The following is a 21,023-nucleotide window of genomic DNA, read 5'->3' as shown; positions in this document are numbered from 1 at the left end:
CATAAGCAGATCTCAGACCTTGTTTTTCTATCTAAACTTAGTTTTATTCTTTTCTCATAAAAGAGATTTTCCATTCTCTGTTCATCCTGTCCTTTTTGTTACAGTTTTCCCGAGTCTCTCTTGGACATTAATAACTGGAAACACATAGAATATTCCACATTAAGTCTCACTGGATCCATGTACAGTGGGATTAAAACTTCTACAGGGATCCTCTCTTCCAATGCACTTGCATTTTTACAGAAGAACACTGTAGCTCACAGTCACTCCGCTGTCCCCTAATTTCCTCCTCAGTTTTCTTTAAGTCAGAGTTCCCAGATTTCCACATTTCTTTTTTATGGAAAGGAAATGTGATACACATTTCTTTTTATAAAATTATTCCATTTCTATTACCCCTAAAAAACAAATCAAATGGTTCCTTCTGCATAGTAACAGTCCAACAACTCTCTTCTGAACAAGCCTTCTAACTTTTGCTATGTGGCCCATTCTTAAAAGTAATGTCAAAATTGATAATGGTAATATGAAATCAGCCTGTCCCAAAATCAACTCATGCAGACTGCTATCATCAACCTCCTTTCAACCCAGTAGTTCCTCTTTCTGTCTTATTTCTTCTAATCTCCATCTTCTCCGGTGTTTAATATTATTAACACTTCTATTCTACACTTCTATTTTTCTGTTCTAAACACTTCTGCTAGTGTTTAATATTATACTGTGTTTATCCAGACAGATGACATAGTTCGTTTCCTTTGGTTAAGAAACTCCAACTGCCAGCTGCAAACAGTCAGCTATATCTATCTTGTCTTAACCTATCTAAACTACATAGTGCTTTTGATTCTTCTTTCCATATTTTTTTAGCTAAATATTTTCTAAAGTCTCAATCAGCTAAACTCCTGGCAATTTTCATTTTGTCCATAAGACAGAACTTTATTTCTGGTAATATTTTTCCTACTTTCTTAACAGCAGTGTCTGTGTGATGTCTGTGATTTCAAAACTTACGTGACTGAAGCACAGACAGCTGCATATGCAGTACAGAGTATTTGCAAGAAACCAGCTCTGTCTTTACCACTGGGTGAAAAAGCCAAAACATAGCCAAGCCATCCAGAGGAGTAACTTCTGGTATGGCTTTACTGAATTGCAAGATTCAGTATGCCATGCCTAGTCACTGAAACACTGTATACATGCCTGTCTTGCTACCATGTCAGTTTCTGGTGGCAGGCTAAAGATATAAATGCCTCTATTTTTATAACCAACTTTCAAAGTGTTTGCTCTGGAAAGCATCCCTTATCTACATAGTATCTGTTATTTGTAAGAATTGGCAGGGGACTTTAGTGGGACTTACCATTTAAAAAAGGTGTGTGGATGCTGTATTCTAACACACTGTATTCCTGTTGCCATCAATTTTTAAAGGCCTATTGAAATTATAGCAGTAATGTTTAAAAAAAAACACCTAGTTGGTCTTTGAATCAAACAGTCACATACAAGATTACCCTAAACAGGAGAATAGCCTACGAGAACAACTGCATAATGATAATACAATAAAAACACAATAAAAACCTTTAAAATGGAAAAGTTGATGTCTTTCTAAAAACAATCTCTTAAATTCTATTGCTTGAAACTCATGGTGTTAAACAATCTCATTGTCATAGAGTAAATTACTTTTTCCCTACATTGTTATCTTAAACTACAAAGAATTATTGACTACATGAAACACAAAGCTTTTTACAATCTTCCCCATTTTACTGCAAGTGCCAGATGAAGCAATGAACTATGCGTATCATTTACTTATTTTTAAATCTTAGTTTAATTACATCATAATTTAAATCTTAGTTTAATTAACATCACAAAGTAAAGTAAAGATTACTTCTTATGAACAGATCTTCTATTTCCAATTACAGATTATATTATTTCTAGACATGTTCTTCTAACTGCAGTTTGCAGGTCAATATATTGCTGTCCTTTAGCAGTGAACCTATTACAAAAACAGTTACTACATTCTTTATCATTATGCAAAATTTTCAGCTGTTTTAAAACTGTTTTGAAGATAACTGTTTAAAGTCTTCAGAATTGTGAACACAATAATCTAATCTGTTTGGAGTGGTGTGATTAAGCACCTACTCCTTATCAGATGCAAATACATCAGGTGAAATCAAGCTTCAGGTCATCAGTGAATGAGAGCTGAAGGTTCTCAAAGTTATGTTACGTTCTCTGAGGCCTGGAAATGTGTGGAGGAGGAAGCTTTGAAAAGAACGCTGTCTGTGCTCCACTATTTCCAAAACATTCCTTGTACTTTCTGTCGCAATAAAATGTAAAATTTGTCAGAGGAAATTAAAAGAATGAAGGATCCATTTCACAGACACATCTCCTGTAGAAACACGCTGTGCTCTTATTCTTTATTTGAAAAGGAACAATAAAGTAAGCATCTGCTTTATTCTGTAGAGGAACAGCTTTGCGTTTTAGATCTGTACACAGAAATGGCTCTAATGTGTTATCAAATCCATAAGCAGAGGATTGTAATTCTATCTGAAGTGCTTTTCCAATCAGTTTCAAGTGCTCTGTTACTTCGTTGCTGTAATCGCGTATCTATCTTGTGCTTCCTACTTGAAAAGCTTTTGGCATCTATTGCTTTGAGTATTTTTATTTAACTCTCCATTAGGAACCCAATTCTTTATTTAGGAATCTAATTTCATATGGTTTGTTTTCAGTCTATTCAACACAAATTACATTCTCTTGACATGAAACTCAATTCATGTCTTAATTTGTATGTTAGGGAAAAAAGAAATAGAACAGATGTGCCATACTTTGTGTCCAGCATTGTTTTTGAATATGAATTTTGCAATACTTTTTGAATTACTGCAGTAGTAAGAAAACCAAGAAGAGAGTACTGAGTTGTCCATGGCCATTAAAACAACTGCATGACAACGTCCTTGGAGGACAGACAGTATCTATCTCATATATAGCTGTTTAATTTAACGTTACTTCGTACAGTAAGAACTCAATATTTAGTTCTAACTTATCTTTTGTTTTTTGTCTTATTTTAAAAACTGCAGCATAGTTCCCTATGCAGAGCCGTGACTTTGCTACAAATCCTCTGGCAGTTTAAATACATAAACACATTTTCCAAAAGCTTGCTTATTAAAAGGACAAGCATGAAAATAACACAAAGTGCAAAATTATGCTTCTTTTCTCCTTTGTGCAATTAAGAAACGGATGAAGGAACCCTCTTAGGAAGTCCCCCTGAAAAGAATCCAGTACAGATTACAGTTGACCAGCAGTAACCTAAGAAGATGTACCACTCACCTATTGGTCAAATTATGATACATTCTTAAATTTTTCAAAAATAAAATTTAATACTTGTGCTACACAGGCTAAACCAACTTGTTTTTACTGGGTATAGATGTGCATAAAATGAAGCAAACTTAAGTGCTAAAGCTTTTAAATTTCCATCCTATTCACCCTTTCTATTAAAAAAATACTACTGTATTCAATGGAAAACGTTTTTGCTAATTAAACAAAATTTACAACGTTACTAAAATTTCTGTACTTGTATATATACTGTGGGGCATATTGGTATCAAGTACACAAAGCTGAATGCAATATTATTAAACTGATCTCATTTATCACCAAGTGATTATAAATCACTTCATCACTTCACTTCATTTAGAAATCACTTAGGTTTTCATCACCTAAGTTTTTCCATCAAGGAAATTACCAAAGTGTAAATATAGTAAAAGACATAAATCTAAAATATAAATAATAATTCTATGATATTGTAGCTGCTCTTTTTTTTTTATGCATAACAGGAAGATGGGCTTACTGGGAGAAACAGTAGTTCAGGATCAAGGAGTTTTTTCTAGCATACGCAGTTGCTCAGCAGATGTGTATTTGATTCAGTAACTAATTAAGCACTGATACAATGCAAAATTTTTGTTACTATTAATTTCAGCCCATATACACAAACTTGTGGTTGCTCTAGGCAAGTAGAACTCAAAATATAAACAATTTGTCAGTTGTTTAGCTGTCAGTTTCAAATAACGAGCAAATAAATGATTGGAGACGAATGCTGCTGAATCTTCACATGTGAATCTAGCTCAGAGAAGTCTTAAGAGTGCCTTACAGAAGAGTGCAATTAGAAAATCCACACTTCTGGAGGAATCTCTATCATTATCTAACCTAACAATCCTAAGAAAAGTAGAACTGGCAAAAAAAAAAACAGTAATCTCTAAAAATATCTTCAAGCACTTCATAAAGGACAGGATGAGTATACACATCCATAGATCTTAACTCTTAATGTCAGTTACTACTCAATGCATATTTACTATACGTAATAATTACTGTAAGAATAACACACAGATGGCAAGACAATGAATCGAATGCTTAATGTGTTAGTAAGATGGAAAAGAGGGGAACTAAAATTCAAAAAAGTCAGGTGAAATATAGGAGGAGGGACGGTGTTGTGATGTGAATTCATTAGAAAACATTCAGATTCAGTCACAAGTCAACTGGAAATTTACTTTGGCTTAGTTGTTCCATGTCACCCACAAGAGGCAAGTGCTAGATGCTATCAGACAACATGTAACAGCTCTGCTGCCTTTCCCTCCTCTGAAGTCTGAATTTGCATCTCTTTATATAGACAAAAAGTTTTATGAAAGTTGCAGAAATCTAGTTAAAAGCAAAGACTTCACCTCTTTCAAACTGGGGTTAAGTTAGTAAATTTAAAATTATTAGCTGAGGCACGACAGAAAACAGCACAAGCTTCATCTTCTTAAGCTAAAAAGTACCCTGTAAATAGATACATCCATCTCTTTATTAATGAATAATCTTAGTGATTTTCTTGAATAATGAATAATCTTACTGATCTTCAAGGTGAAGACAAAGATATGCATGGCAAGTGCCTTGCAAGATATTCAAGAAAGCATGCAGGTAACTGAGTATGCGCATAACCATGTGCTTTTCAGTAGTTAACAGAACATTAAAGAAATTCATTTGTAGCATGATGTTCGTTTCATTACTGCTTTGGCTTACTATTTTACATCAGTATTTTTATAATGTGTTTAAGGTAGAGTAGGCAATATTAATGTCCAATTCAGATCACAAAACTAAGTTTGGTTAGAATAGTTCTCTTTCAAAACTCTTTTTTGGAACTCTTGTTAAAAACAGTCAAGTGTTGTTCAACTCAAGATCTCTCTCAGTTCAGTGGACAGTAAATTTAACTTTAACACACGAAATCAAATTTAAGATTCCATGAATATACTGTTTTTAAAAACCTTATACACTTAAATGCTCTACTATAAAGACAATATTTCATATGCCATGGCACAGTTACTTTCCTTTGCTTGTAAGTTACTTAAGAAAATACTAAAAACCTCTTTGAAAAATCAACATGAAGGTTACTTTCATTCGTTAAATAGTAAATTCCTTAATAAGTATAGATCATCTATAGGAGAGAACATGTAAGTTATACGGGAAGTTTTGATTTTTATGGACTGTCCTGGAGATAATGGAACTGACATCAACTGTTGTTTCAGCTAAGTATGCTTCTAAAGTAAGTTCAAGACCTTGTCCAGAATGAAGACAGACATTAAGTAATCAGTAACAGCTGGAGTAAACCAGGGATATAACCTTTTAAGCAATTTCTGGGAAAGCCATAGATGTCCTAATAGCTATACTGAATTTCAGTGCATCTATGGAATGGGAATTTCATTACTGCCATCAACCAAACCCCCACACTAGTTTATAAACATTTAATAGAAAAACGGAGTCCCAGACACTCCTTTGCAACAACAAAGGTATTCATTTCATATGAAGCTATGCCCTATTTCTATAGTTCAAGACCAATAAAATATACTGTGGAGATTTTGCTTCAGTACTTTAAAACTGTACCTGTGTTGAAGTAGTGGCATTTTGTGTTACTGGTGATGGTGAGTCACTTGTTTTTGGCTCACCAGGGGAAGCAGCAGAACCCTGGGATTCTTGGCTGGCTGGCTGATCCGGTGATAAAGCATCACTGCTGTCTTCATCAAATGAATAATCATCCAAACCTTGAGGATAATTCTCTTGTCCAACTGCTAGAATATTTACAAAGAAACAAGCAAAACAATATTTATTTTTTTATTTATACAGATTAAATTTAGACATTGGTGGCAAAATTAGCTAGTTGCTGGAAACTGATCAGTTTTCAGGACAGTCTGAGCATAATGTTTTTAAGTATTAATTGTATTTTTAATAGTATTTACAGCCATATAAATCATATTAAAAGAATCAATAAAACCGAATGCACAGCAGAAGTTCCTTTTAGTAAGAGACATAAAGGTATGTTAAACACATTTGTAGTGCACACAGACAGCTATGACAGATTAATGGCCATGTTTATTTCATCATTGTTAGAATTTTTATTAAGAAGTATTTTTAGAGTATTATACTCTATTTATTTCTAACTTAGTTTTGAATAAAAAGTTTTGAATAAAAAAAAAATGTATTCAATTAAATGATGACAGTCATCATTCATGACAGAAAAACAAGAACTAGTAAACTTTTAAGTATGTTTTCTTCTAGTGAACTTTACTCTCAAGAGTTAATGTAAGCTGTGTCTCTTCTACTTGCCTATAATTGCTTCTTTAACACTGGAATCTACAGGCAGAATATTTTTTTCTACCAGCTCCATAGGGCCAGGCCTCTGAGCGATCTTCTCATTCAGATCATCTGCCAAGCGAGCTCTCTTCAGTTTCATCTGAGTGGCTTGTAGTGAAGGCTCTGCAAAGGTCTCTAAAAGATTTGTTGATTTAAATACTCTGTTCCATTCCTTCTCCAGTTTCAAGACAACCAGCACTGTCTAATCTTTGCAATAACCCTTCTACCTATACCTATATTTTTCTATCTTTGCTACAACCATTGTACTTGTATTAAAAGCATTCAAGAATTATTTTTAAAATTCTCAAACTAATAGTAAGATTATAGATATATATTATGAATAGATTTTTTTCACCCCATTATCATGCCTTTTTTTTTTTTTAATAAATATAATCTCTTCTTTAGAAGTGGTAATACTTTTGGTAAACATGTCCAAGTGTAAAGCAGGGAATATAAAATAGTAAATGCTAATTATAATCTGAAGATAGCATTTGCTGCTCTAATGTTTACCAGTGTGAGCTATAGTAAAGATTTAACTGATAACTGATTTTTCAATTAGAGAATCTTCAAAATTGTATTTCATGAAAATATGGAGATAATCTGTCCATATGGAGATTCCTCTCTGGGTTTAGCATCCAAATGCATGTTTTGAAAACTAATTGATATTAAACTGATTTGGCTTATGTTTATTTGGTAATGCCTGTATTTGGTGAGATTATGGTGAAACAGTAATCCAGCCCCATTCGTAAAAGAGACTATTGTTTCTAATGACGTGAGCAGCAAGGAAAATAACAAGGTAAGCAAAAAGTCAAGTTTATTAAAGACTGGGCGGTAGCTTTTTTTTTTTTTTTAATGTACAAAACTGCCAGGTTATTTTAGGGTAATGAGTAGAACTCGAAGCAATGTATGTATGTACATACACAATGGTATAATTACCATTATAGAATAAGAACAATTTGCGCTTGCCAACAAATATACAGTTGAGAATACTTTCACTGCTGCAGTTATATCTATTATACTGATAGAGAATACAGTTTACAATAGACACTGTAAAAGCAGAGAAACAGAGCATATAAATATTTAGAAATAATTCACATCAAAGCTTAATTCAGTTAGAAAACAGAGTGTCTAGAAGAAGTTCCTTCTAACAGCAGTTGAATCCATACATCTGGATACATACCTTCAAGGATGTGCATTCTGACCAGCTCAGACCGGTCTGGTCTGCTGCGAATTTTGTGCTTCAAAAAATTTTCAGTCTTCAAAGAAATGAAAAAATGTTACTAGTATTTATCAGAAAAAAGCACAAAGAAGTTGGTACATTTATAATTCACTGATGTCCAACAATGAATATTTACAGTTGTAGTCAGGTGGACATCACTGTTAGAACGGGGATATTAGAGAGGATTTTGCTTTGCCATGTTTTTGTTTCTCAGTCTAGCAGTGTTAATGAATTTCTATCTTTCCAAAGTTGGGAACATTTCTGGATTTGATCCCTTATCCCCTCTCCCCCCCAATAAATCACAATGCTATAGAATAGACATTTGCTACAGAAACACAACACAAGCATAATTTAACCCAAGGATCCTTTCCTTAGACTACAGGTAGATATGTGTTACAATTTGATCATAGTTTATGCTGCACACCTGCTTAATCCATGAAGGAATAAGAAACTTCCCCTGAGATTTGACAGCAGTATGTTAACAGATCCTTCTGAGATACAAGCACATATTATTACTGTAATGGTAGGATTTATTTTTTTCAAGCAATCTGAGAATTAGTATCCTGTAAACTGACTGTTCATTTTCAGATATTAATAGCAAGTTTACAGAAAGTGATTTACCCTGGCTCGCTCCAGGCTCTTTATCTGCTCATGGAATGCAGCTGGACTTTTCAAAGCTGTGAAGAGAAAGTAAAGGTTAAGTTATCAGGAAGTGATTTCCAAAGGAAATACTGTAGTCAGTAGGACTGTACAGCTGTTTAACACCATCTCAGATCTGCGTTTGCATCTGACCAGGCATACCTTCAACTCATGACAGTTATATTCAATTATATTTAACAGAGAGGAGTATCACTCCTATACAGAACACACAGAATATATGATTTTAACAGAAATCACCACATAACAGTTAACTTTTTCACTCTGTACTGTGGTCTGTTTACCAAAACAGTTCCACAGCAGAAATTTTATGAAGTGGGGTTTAGAGTGCCAACATTGTTTCATTTATTCCACTGTATTACTATCCATCACTGTATTGATGGTAGTGTATCCATCCACTGTATTACTATACCTCATCCTTGCTGTTGCTAGGGGGAGATGAATTGTCCTTTAAGAACTATTTGTGCTGATTTTTATTTTTTTTAAAGAATTTTTTTGTGTGCCTTAGATGTTCAGATTTGAAAACAGGATGATCTTATTTCACATACCATTTCAAAACAATATTCAAGAAGACAGGTTGCATTCAGAAAGCCTGTTCCTCTACTATGAAAACCATGCAACAGCAGCAGAAAGCCTTTGTACTACAAATAATATGTATATTTCTGAAATAAGAAGGCAGGTAAATTGCCGGAACAGTGCAGCTGGAAAGGACCTCGAGGAATCACCTAGCTCTTCTCTGTCCCAGACACACAACCCACTTTGGCAGACACTGCTGACCGACAGCCATCTGTATTGTCTTTTAAAACTTGCAGAGACATTTCCAAGGAAGTTATGGCTGTGTTGTGCAGTTTGACTCCTCCTTGCTATGATTTAAATCCATTGCTTCTTTGCAGCAGACATCTACCTCAGAGACGAAGCAAGAAGAGTAAGTGGTGATTTTTATGATAGACAGCCCATTTGTACAGTCCAACAGTAAGAGTATCTGTGCTTTACTACGGGAGATGAGAACATTATCCACAGAGGGCAAACTCTCACTCTGCTTAATGCTTAGCAAAGAAGTTGGAGTGCAGATAGTGCTATTTAATTGCTTTCACCCATAGGGCTGTATATTGAGGAACTATGGGGGAAAGGAGAACCTTCACAAGGTGCAGAATGCCAGTTACAGCAAATAATCTTTTCCAAGTGGGTAAGCATGTTATAGCAAGTGGTAAATAATCGATAAACCTCTCCAACTAGGAGGAAGATTTCAGTGTCCTTTCTGCAATCAGTGATTTGTACTGGTCAGTGGGACACTGCACCAACCCTCAGCATGTTCTGTGTGTTCTGTGCTGGTTTGGCTGGGAGTGCAGGTGGCCACAAACAGCAGCAGCCCTGCAACAGCAACTGAAAGCTCCTCAGCTCTGGCAGACTGTTCTCTTTGTGTACGGTCTGCCTACAGCTCACTATTTGCTTTTACTGCAGCTGCATGCAAAAAGCCCAGATCCTGCATTTCTTAGTGATGGATTGTGTTGGGTCTGTCTGAGCTGGAGTCACCTTTTCCCTGCAGCAGCCCGCACAGTGCTGTGCTCTGCACTCGTAGCTGGAACAGCACTGATATCACTCCAGTGTTGTGTCTATTGCTGCTTGGTGCTGGCACAGCATCAGGACTCCTTCCAAGCCCCCAAGAACCAGCAGGCTGGGGGTGGGCAAGTGATGGGGAGGGGACATTGCCGGGGCAGCTGACCTAAACCAACCAAAGGGATATTCCATAACACCTGATGTCACACTCAGCAATAAAAGGGGGGGCTCTCGTGGGGGAGGGGGCTGTTCCTCCTGAACAACCACTACGTGTTTGAGGCCCTGCTTCCCAGGACGTGGCCGAACACCGCTCGCTGATGGGAAGTAGAGAATAATTTTTTCTCTCTCTGTGCTTCCGCGCGGACTGATTGTTTCTTTTGTTTCTGTTTTTCCTCCCCATTCCCTTTCCCTTTAATTAAACCTTTCTCATCTCAAACCTCGAGTTCTCTGTGTTGTATTTTCTCCCCCTTCCTTTTTGAGGAGAGGGGGAGTGAGAGAGCGGTTGTGGTGGAGCTCGGCTGCCCACCTGAGTAAAACCACCACACGGATACAAACAGCTCAAAAAGAATCTGGGCCAGTCAAAGATTTAGAAAGACATCCTGACACTGAGTGTGAAGTATGGAGTCTGCCCTAAAAACACGAGGCTTAGAGAAGAAACATAGCAGGCTTATTTCCTGGTTACAGTGTAACACCAACATCATCTTAGGATAGGTGGAGGACATTATTGGGGAATGATTCATAAATATATACATTTCTCCTTGGAGCAGAATTAAAAACAACTAGAAGAGCTACCATCAACAACAAAAGTGAGCAGGAGGCCAGTAGTACCCATATCATGGGATTCAAGTCTCACCACAGATCTAGGTCCCAAAAGGGCATATACTCTGATGGAATCTTCATTAATTGTCATGGAGTTATGTCATGGAGTGTCACTGATGGAATCTTCAACAAAAGAGGCTGTTATTTAGGAAAAAAAACTGAAAAAGCAATGACTTAAACTTTTAACTGGAGAACAAAGCCTGGTAATTCTTCAGATGAAGCTGAAGCAAGACCAATAGGAGGGCCCCCACTTTTTGAATGAAACTTATCATTCAGTTCCTGAAGATAATAAACACTACAGACCTGAGAACGTGAAGATGCTTTAGCAAAGCAATCTGAAGCCTTATGAGTACTCAGAAACACTCAACATGAGATTAGCTTTAAGATACTGTACTTTAAAGCTAGAATTCACCAATTCACACTGAGCTATTTATAATTATATTTTTAACAAGAAAAATCACTTTGTGCAGCTGTATGTTTTCTACACTTAATCTGTTATCTGAAGCCCAGTCCCATCTCCCACTGTCCACTGATGGATTCTCACTGTTCTCTGTGCACCTCTCATTCTGAGGCCAGGCTGCTCTTCAAAACAAGTTAGAAGACATCGTACAAAACAATACGCATAGTCACCGGGACGCCACATAGAGAAACACCAAAAGATATCTAAGGGAAGGGTTAAATGCAGTTGACTTCTAGGCTACCGGATTTCTTTATTCGGGAGAATATATGATAAGAGAATCATATTCTCTTATGATTCCTAAATTGATTTTAGGTATTGTAGTGCTGCTGAAACGACCACCATCTCTACAGATTGAAAGCAGAGAATAGGGAGAATAGATTCCGACAATAAAGTGCAATTACATGCAGCATGCCAATTACTTTCAAAATACAAGTGCTGTGAGTTCAGACATCCAAATGTAACAAATATCCAGATTTACAAACATTATTTGCTTGTCAAAGTACTATAAACTGCAGTTAAATTCAAATGGTGGAACTGAGAGATAAAAATGGTTTACTGAATAACTACTAAGTTCTCACACAACTGTCAAGGATGGCTTGTAGCCAGGTCAAAGAGTCAGGAGCTCAGCATTACAGAACCCTGACAGCAATCCAACTATATTTATGAACTTCGTGATGTTACTGCCTTAGCAAGACACTTCACCCTAAAAGTGATCGGCAGCATCTTAACTCTTCAAAGATGACATCTCAAGGCACTCATTGAATGTCTACCAGTACATAATTTGTTTTGGAAGAGAAGAATACCAAACTCTTACACCAACTTAGATGCTTTGCTACATGTGGAAAATAGACCAGGAACTTTTGGCAACTGGGAAAAAGGTTCTAAAATGATCTTCTAAAACAAACAAACAAACAAACGAACAAACCCACAAACAAATAGCCTCTTCATGTATTCCTGGAAATGTATTCATGCTCAGTGACAGCAGGAAAGGTGAAGGCAAAAAAAAGGCCGACGCACAGCATCTTCTGTATTAGGTCATATGATCCAGAGTACGACACCCAGACAAAGTCACTGCCTCATGTCCTGTAGCATCACAGCTACTGCCATGCAAGATTTAACACAGAAGACGTTTGTTGGCATATGAGTCTTAACTTCTGTGTCTCCTTTGTTTTTGTTTTGGAACCCTTGCCATCCTACTCTTTAAAGACTGCTGGCTTTGATATTGATGTCTACTCATTCATAAAATCCAATTTATTTCAGTAAGATTAGTCACAATTTGAAAAGAGAAAATAAAATGAGATTTCTGCAAATCCTTGCATTTTCATCACAATGGCTGCTTTAACTGAATGCTTATTTAGATTACCAAAAAGATCCCACTGGTCCTTTCAAATGATAAAGCTATTTTTTAGTGATTCTCAGGGAAGTGCTAATCTCCGTTATTTTATATACCGAGTTCATAATTAATACAGTATAGTAACAAAATTACTAGAAATAAAGCAAGTCTTACGTGGCATGATGCCCTGGTCCACCAGCTGTTCTCGTGTCCGCCTTTGTTGTAGCCTCAGCTGAAGTACTGAAAAAAGAGAACATTTGTATGTAAGCATACCTCGTAAAATGTAAAACTAACTTTCAAAAGATGCCAAGTGTTTCAACTTTAGAAATATTTTTGCTATATACATTCAGTAACCTGATAGTAACCTCTAAGACAACTATCATTAAGGATCAAATGCTATTAACATAATTTGGAACAATTGTTTCCAATCCCTATTTATAATGGCTTTTGCTGCTTTTTAGTCACATCTGATAAAGGGACTATTTTATACATATGTCCACTCCTCCTATCACTTAGGTCTCATAACAAGTATTAAGTATTAGATCTTTTTCTTTGCAATGCTATTATTAGATAATACATTCCAGAAAACATAATGAGGTATAAAGAGTTCATACCATAAACTGCAATATGCAATGATTATATAGCCTTTGTAAATGTGTTAAACCAATCCTACACAACTGCACTATGCTGAGATAGAGGTGATGTTTGCAGGGATTTAAAAAAGAAAAGCTGTATACATGTAGTTGACCCTTACAGATTTTATTTTTAAAACATGAAGGCTTATTGTACATGTAAATCAGTCTTGCTGAAATGCAAGGAACTGAAGCTACATTTCAGCTGACTTATTTAAAAAAAAAAAAAGTAATACAATCGGAAAGAGTCCTTATCTTCTCTCTAAACATCAGAAAATGTTGTTTTCCTGATTCAGAGACATGTTATCATAATGATTTAAGGACCAAATAAACCCAATATTGTCAAATTTGGAAAAACAGGTTACACTTTCAGAGACAATTTATGTTTGTTACATTTAATAAAATCTAAAAACATTGTTGTTTGAATATGTCCAAACATACTCTAAGTATGACCAACACAATACACATTAAATACTAGACCAAGAACCACACAAAAACTGTGGGGAAGGGCAGGAGTGGCCCAAAACTTAGCTCGACCAGTTGAAACAATTTTAAACGTTTGAAATGAGACAAATGGATCTAAACTGATCCAGACTTTTAGTTCAGTAGATAGCATGAATTTCAACATTTCAAATGTTAAGTCCTAAAAGCTGCCCCTTAAAAAAAAAAAAACAACAAACAAAAATAACATATCTAGTCATAGACATAATCTTAGAAACTATTATACTGTGTTTTGCTTTTAGAGAATACAAATCCTAGGGTTAAGGCTTATATGAAGTGCCACTTCATGTTGTACCTTATTCAAAACAGGTCTGGTTAAAGCCTCTTAGTGTAAATAATTATGAATTGTACACGCCACAGACAGGAAAGGGAAACAGACTGAGACTCAGCCGATTAGTGTCTCCCCTTAAACTATATAATTCCAACTATTTAGGGTGAAAACCACACCATAATCTAGAAGACAAAAATTTTCAGTCAAAGATCATTAAATATGAAAGATTACTTTTGTTAAAAATATTCTTCCTCTTCTTTTCCTCTTTATACTAGCAACATCATCAGAAGTTAATAACACGCAGTGCATTTTTTGAGCCTGACAATACCTATTTTTAGATATGCAAATAGGAAGAGCTACTCCTAACTGAATACAGAAATAACAGGAGTGCAAACTGAACCCTTCCAGCTACTGCACCTCAGTAGCCTTCTCCAGGGTATCACCAACTATTACTTGGGGCATTGTTTATTCTGCCTTTAATTATCCCTGCTTCAGAGACAAACACAGTTTGAGATGAACAGTCTCACATCTGACAGGCCCAAATTAGGCATTTCTGTGCACGTGAACCACTGAAAAGTTTAAAACATTTTGTTTCTTTGTTGTGTACTTGAATCTGCCACAATACCCATGTATAACTAAAACTATTTCCAAGTTCTGTACATTCACTAAAAAAAAAAACAGACTCAAGAAGGGCCTAAATTAACACCACTCATTCTATAGGGCTATTGAAGTGAGTAATGCCTCACAACACTTTAAGCAAGCCATTGCTGTGGTAAATGATGAGTAGAATGTGTTAAGAAGAGTGCCACAAAAATGATCAGTGAAGGCACGCTGAGGGAGTTGGGCTTGTTCAGCCTGGAGAAGAGAAAGCTCCAGGGAGACCTCAAAGCAGCCTGCCAGTGCCTAAAGGGGGCTGCAGGAAAGCTGGGGAGGGACTCTGTGTCAGGGGTTGTAGAGATAGGACAAGGGGCTTTAAACTTAAAGAGGGTAGGTTTAGGTGAGATATAAAGAAAAAGTTCTTTAAAATGAGGGTGCTGAGGCCCTGGCCCAGGCTGCCCAGAGGAGCCAGGGGTGCCTCATCCCTGGTAGTGCCCAAGGCCAGGCTGGATGGGATTTGGGCAGCCTGGGCTGGGGGAGGTGTCCCTGCCCATGGCAGGGGGGTTAGAATTAAACAACCTTTAAGGTCCCTTCCAACTCAAACCATTCTATGATATTGCTTAGACATAAAGGCCCCACACTTTCCAGAACTAGAGCATTTTGTTGTAAATCTTCCCCCCCAAAAAAGTTTGTTTTCTCTACTGTTCACTTCCCCTTGTGTTTGTATTGATTTACACAGGACTTCATGTATAGCTGTTACCCTAATGTGAAATTTCATCTCTTGTTCAAGAGACGGTCAAGATGCTTGGTCAAGAAAAAAATACATGGAATATGCAACATTTACATTCTCAAATGTTGCCTTGATAATTTATTATGGATGTATGATTATGACATGCTGTTTCCATTGTATTTCACAAGGAAGCAAAACAAACTAATGCGTTGTCCAGAACATCAAAATGAATGTAATTTCTAAAAATTAGGCTAAGGACAAACTTCATTGTTTTCAGAATTTGAAAGGAACCAGCTTATTTCCTGTTCTGCAGTACAGGAAGGATACTCCTCTGCCTTAAGCGCTACTACCAGGAATAGCAAGGTAAATCCTGAAAACAAGGGCATTATTTTCTTATGTGACGCAAACATTGAGAATTTAAATACAAACATTTCAGGGCTGTGCCATGGCAGTCATGCTCAGAGTTCACAATATTGTTACACAAGAATTGCAAAGGACAGAAATGAGAGAACATGAAAGCAACAGCAGTAGAAAGTAAATTGATGGAAAGTTATTCAAAATTATTCAAAATTTCCTGCATTCCCATGGAAACTTAAAAATACCTGCTTTAAGGTTTTGTATTTTCTGAGTAATATTAAACAGCTATAAGAAGTTAAATGCAGAATTATTTTATAATAGATAGATTGATTTATTTTTGGTATTCCTTAGTTCACATGGCTCCACGTAAATTGTGACCTCTTTACATAGTGTCTTTTATTAGGAGAAGCAAACTTGTGCTGCCTGTAGTCTTGAACCAACTGAAGCACTCAAATAGTGCTGGTAACACACTCCTTCCAGGACTGCTTCTTAGGTTGGGCTTGGCAGCATCTTTCTTCACATCTTTCTGCAGAAAGCTGTTTGTGTGTTTGTTTTTTTTCTTCAGAAAAGTATAATCTGACTCCAAAAAAACAGGGTATAATCATGTGCAAACATTCTTATGCAGCTGTACACTCAACTTTAGAAGTCCACAAAGTTTATACAAGTACATGTGAATTAAGAAAAATAACGTACATTATTAGCACATTATTAACGTACATCTTATCACATTATTAGAGAAAACTGCAAGAAATGCACATTTTAGTTGGAAATGCATTTTAAGCATGCAGTGTAATGTTGTAATGTCACACTTCTATCCCCTGGGCTAGTTCTCTAGCAGTTTCATACTGCGTTATCACAAAGCACTGAGAAATCCACTAGCAGTTGTAGTATTTATGGGAAAACAAAAACAAAACACTCCGGTTTGGATTCTCCTGCTTGAAACTGAGAGCTAGTCTTAAGACTAGATGGGTAATCCCTTTAAAACCTTAAATAAGTTTTACCTATGCAAATAAGGTGAGACAATTTATAACCAGCATGCCAAGACTTCTGTATTTCAGACCCAGTATTTGTGGTCTTGAGTAGACTAAAATCTGAGTTTCCTCTTTCTTTGCTCATGGCCATGCTTTCTCTTATATTATGAAGCAGTGAAAAAGCCTGAAAAGCATGTCCTGCTCTGGGCAGAAATCCCATTCAATGCTATGCAGCTGTATTTAGTCCAGATGTACACCATACTTAGATTTAGCTTTCCTGGAACACTAAACATACTACAAACCCAGATCATCTATCAAACCTTTTACCTAGCTAGTTACAAGGTATTTTGAAACACATGCTTCTTTATTGCAGGCTCAAGGTCTTCACACAAAATTATCTCCTCTACCATGAGTTGTGTTCAGGGTGGAGCTGATACACCTCATCAGACAAAGCAAGTAAATCAACTAGTATTTCTTTGAAGAATTCCATTACCTACAATGCAGTGAGTCAAGTAGCAAATGCAAGCAGAATTACAACCAGCATGGGAATACTATCATTGATGTGAGTCACCTACCAATACATAATAGGAAAGTCATTTATTAAGAAAAAAATGCATTTGTGGTATGTAGAATGCATTTTACTTAGCTTGACAGTATTTTTTTTCCCTAAGAAATTCATTTAACTGTTAAATTGCATAGAATGGAGTGGAGATTTATCAGCATTTTTTTTTTATTTATTAATCCTAGACCTGCCTGCCCCAGATCCAGATATCAACATGAACCTCAGACTAATGCTTTTCCATCTTTCATATGAAAAGGATCAGATTTCTATTTGGCATTCTCCTGCACTAACACTGCATTACCACTAGGTCATGTGATTGCATTGCACAGTCTAAACACATCCTACCATCTCAGCATTTAGCAGTTATTGCATTTCAATTTTTCACTAGCAAGTTGAAAAGGCCTCACACTGCAGACTGCCAGTACAATTAAGCTAATTAATTACTCCAGTGCTTCTAATACATACTTCCTTGTATTCATTTGAAACGTATTTTTAAAAGATTGCCTGAGGTGCATTCAGCTGCTGAGATTTCTCTGAAAAAAAAAAAAAAAAAAAAAAGAATCAAAAAATCCCACAGCATACCAAAGTCTCTGTGTCAAAGTGCTATTTTAAGCCAGCACTAGGAACATGCAAGCTATAGGAAGGTACCACATGGCAGCATTGGTACATTGTCAAGGAGGAACACACTTAGAAAGCTGTAAGCCCACTGCTGTGGGCTGTTGTGACTTGTTAAGTGTGCTGCAGTTCCTGCAGCTTCCTGTTTCTGCTTTCTGCATGGTGGGAGTCAGGAACAAGGAAAGGCTCGGACTCCCTCTTACATGCAACTGCACACAGCCCTACACCACAGAAGCATCAACACAGCAAAGACATACATATTTGTGGCTGATGGAATTTGTCAGTTCTTGAAATTAATGTAGCTTGGCCATGGCTATGATTGGCAGCATTCACACAGGAAATGGAGAAAGGAGAGACAAAGTAAATCTACTCAGCAAAAAATAACACTAAGAATGTGTGTAGCTCATCTCTTATTTTCCACCTGATTTCATCCAGTTATTTAATTTGCTCCAAATGTAAATGATGGGAAATCCTGCTACATAATTTATGAATGTACTGTATCTATGGTTTGTGGCTTCAATTATGATCAGGTATTTGACTTAAGCTTTGCAGAAAGAGTGAAAAGTGATCTATATCCTCAACAATGCCTTAGAAGATAGTATGTAGTGTACTATAGCAGAAGGATGAGAAAAGCTGTAGGTATGTAGCTGCACATAAACTGTATGTGCATAGATGTTAAGTTCTAGCATTTTTTGGCAGAAATGTGTAACAAATATTTATGGTTTCTGATAATACTACTTGCATGCCTGTTAACCTACACTGGACATAACATATGTTTTTGAAATTTTCCCATGTGTATCTGGACCAGTTATAACAACTGTGGATTTTGAAAGCTCTCAAAATTGATGTTACTCACTCACTAAATAAATATCAGGAATGTATGTATTACATAGTCAAGAGAGGACAACCTGTAGCATGACTAATAGGGAAGCAATGCAGGGAGAATACTGAAGAAAAGATGACTCAAAGATAGCATTGGAAGATAATCATTGAATATTTTGACTTGATTGGAGCAAGGAGGTTCAACAGAAACAAAGTTGCATGAAAACTAGATGTTTGCTTTTGTAACCAACTCAAAACTTAAGAAGGAAAAGGAAGTTTGGTGTCAGATTTTTGTTGTTTAAATATTGAATAATTAAATGTGTTACTAAAGAATGAAATGTTTCTAAATAGAAATTCACTGTGAATGAAAAAATGTATTTTTTTAAGAATTGAAAAGCTGAAAAAAATTTTACTTTTCCAAAGCAAGCAAACCAGGAAAAAAAGCTAGTATTTATACATCAGTAAGATGTAAGGAATTAAAATAATTTTAGCCACAGGGAGACAAAAGTCAGGAAGCAGAGGTGTTTCTAGGGAAGAAATGGCAATATCTTTACAAGAGTTGAATAATTACATCTAGACAAAAGTCCCATCAAAGAGGATATTTTACTTAGGTCTGAGTGCCAAAGCAAATGGTCACGGTACAGGCAGTAATGACCTTTATACTGTCATTGTAGTTAGACAGACTGAGCCCTACGACTGAGCAGACACACATTTTAGACAGACTAGTATCGTTATAATGAAGATGAGCCTGTAATAGGTATAAAGGAAGGGAACTAAGAATGAAGTTTGTGAAAAGCTAGAAAGGAAATGGGAACCCACAAAGCAGCTGAAATAACAGCCAGAACGGTATGGAAAAAGACAGTCATGTAAACTAAATCACAAGTTTTTAATAAGGAAAATGTGATGAAATTATATTCAAAGATGAATGAAAGATGTGAGAATGGAGCTCAGCTTTGCAGTTTTGGCAAAGAATTGCTGATGTATTTCAGTGAGAAACTCTCTATACAATAGATTGCAGGTTGGTTTAAATCTAATACAGACCTTGTTTACTATATAGAGACATAGAAATCCATACAGCAAAGGATTTCTATAACAATCAGTAGCACATAACAAGGTAAATCTAATAAAGATGGTTGAGACAAGAGAACAGAGTTTCCAAATAATGTAAAACCTATTGAGGCATTAGACAAAGTTATTATACTGTATTTTTTGTTCATTTTCAATTTATTATTATTTTTAATAAGCATTTACAGACAGAACAGTGACATCTGGGGAAGGGAGAATTCAAAAAACACAAGGTATTATAAAACAAAGTCCCCCTGGAGTGCTTCTTACGCAAACATAGTATTTAACAAATTGTTCTTATCTGGCTGCACCCATTCAGCTTGTTGCCTGATTGATTGCTTCTCACTTTCATACTTTTGAAATCAGTTACCTACATAACATCTAAAATCATAGACAGATCTCCAAAATAAAGGCCCAAAATTGACAAAGTTTTATATATGTTAATATGCTGCAAACCTCAGTAATACCATTCCTCATTTTTAAAATGCATAAGAAGGGCTATGTTAACACCACTGAGCAAATATAGTTGCTAAAAGACAGAACAAATATTTTGCACTTTATCTGGCAGGAACGTCCTTTCACACCACTGCCATGCTACAGAATCGTCTTCAAACTGCTTCTGAATAAAAACCATGCACAGAGAGGTCAGCCAAACTCCTGTTTTGTCAGGGAAAGGAGGGCATTTTGTTTTATTTTCAAGTCAGTGTATGATTTCAAGTTTAACACTTTGGCACCAAGCCAAGAGATTCCAAAATGGCTATATGTTTTCTCTGGGCACTGCAATTATCATTCAAACTTACATAGTGTATTACTTAATGACAGAAAGATGATGCATAATCCTTCTTCAGAGTAAGGAGACCAGGTTATCTGATTAACAAAGTCAGTAGAAGTCTTCTGACTTCATGGGAGCCATAAGTTTTTCACGATCTGAAAAACCATGAGTGCCAGAGGCTGGCGCTCCCAACTCTTACCATTTCTTCCCACATTAGCATACCAGGGAACCACTGGTTCTATACCCAGAGGAATGGAGAGGACGGTATGAAAAGGAGAAGTCTTATCTTAAAACATATTTTCATATCGTAGTAAATTTTACCAAGTTAACGGCCTCTACTTTCAAACACTGACTACTCTTCAAGTTCACAAACACTAAGGCCTGAAGGGGCAAACCAAGCAGATCCTCAACACCTTACTATGCTGGTTTGAATGCAAGAAAGCCAAAGTAAATAGGTAC

The 21,023-nt window shown here is 36.2% G+C and overlaps 1 protein-coding gene across 18 annotated transcripts in view; it reads right to left on the bottom strand.

Moving 5' to 3' along the window:
- The window catches only part of MRTFB (myocardin related transcription factor B), an 89,461-nt gene that overhangs the window by 22,758 nt on the left and 45,680 nt on the right, over positions 1 to 21,023 (bottom strand). For 16 of the 18 annotated variants that reach the window (XM_068699224.1, XM_068699240.1, XM_068699227.1 and 13 more), the window contains 5 exons: positions 12,844 to 12,909; positions 8,465 to 8,520; positions 7,805 to 7,880; positions 6,598 to 6,759; positions 5,878 to 6,062 (listed from right to left, as the gene is read on the bottom strand). In XM_068699224.1, the coding sequence (XP_068555325.1) occupies positions 5,878 to 6,062; positions 6,598 to 6,759; positions 7,805 to 7,880; positions 8,465 to 8,520; positions 12,844 to 12,909 (545 nt within the window). The remainder of the gene's footprint in view (positions 1 to 5,877; positions 6,063 to 6,597; positions 6,760 to 7,804; positions 7,881 to 8,464; positions 8,521 to 12,843; positions 12,910 to 21,023) is intronic. The other 2 variants (XM_068699237.1, XM_068699239.1) reach the window with 1 other exon arrangement.

Source organism: Anas acuta, chromosome 15, assembly GCF_963932015.1.
Source record: "Anas acuta chromosome 15, bAnaAcu1.1, whole genome shotgun sequence".
Classification (NCBI taxonomy): Eukaryota; Metazoa; Chordata; class Aves; order Anseriformes; family Anatidae; genus Anas; species Anas acuta.
This window is presented reverse-complemented; position numbering and strand designations above follow the sequence as displayed.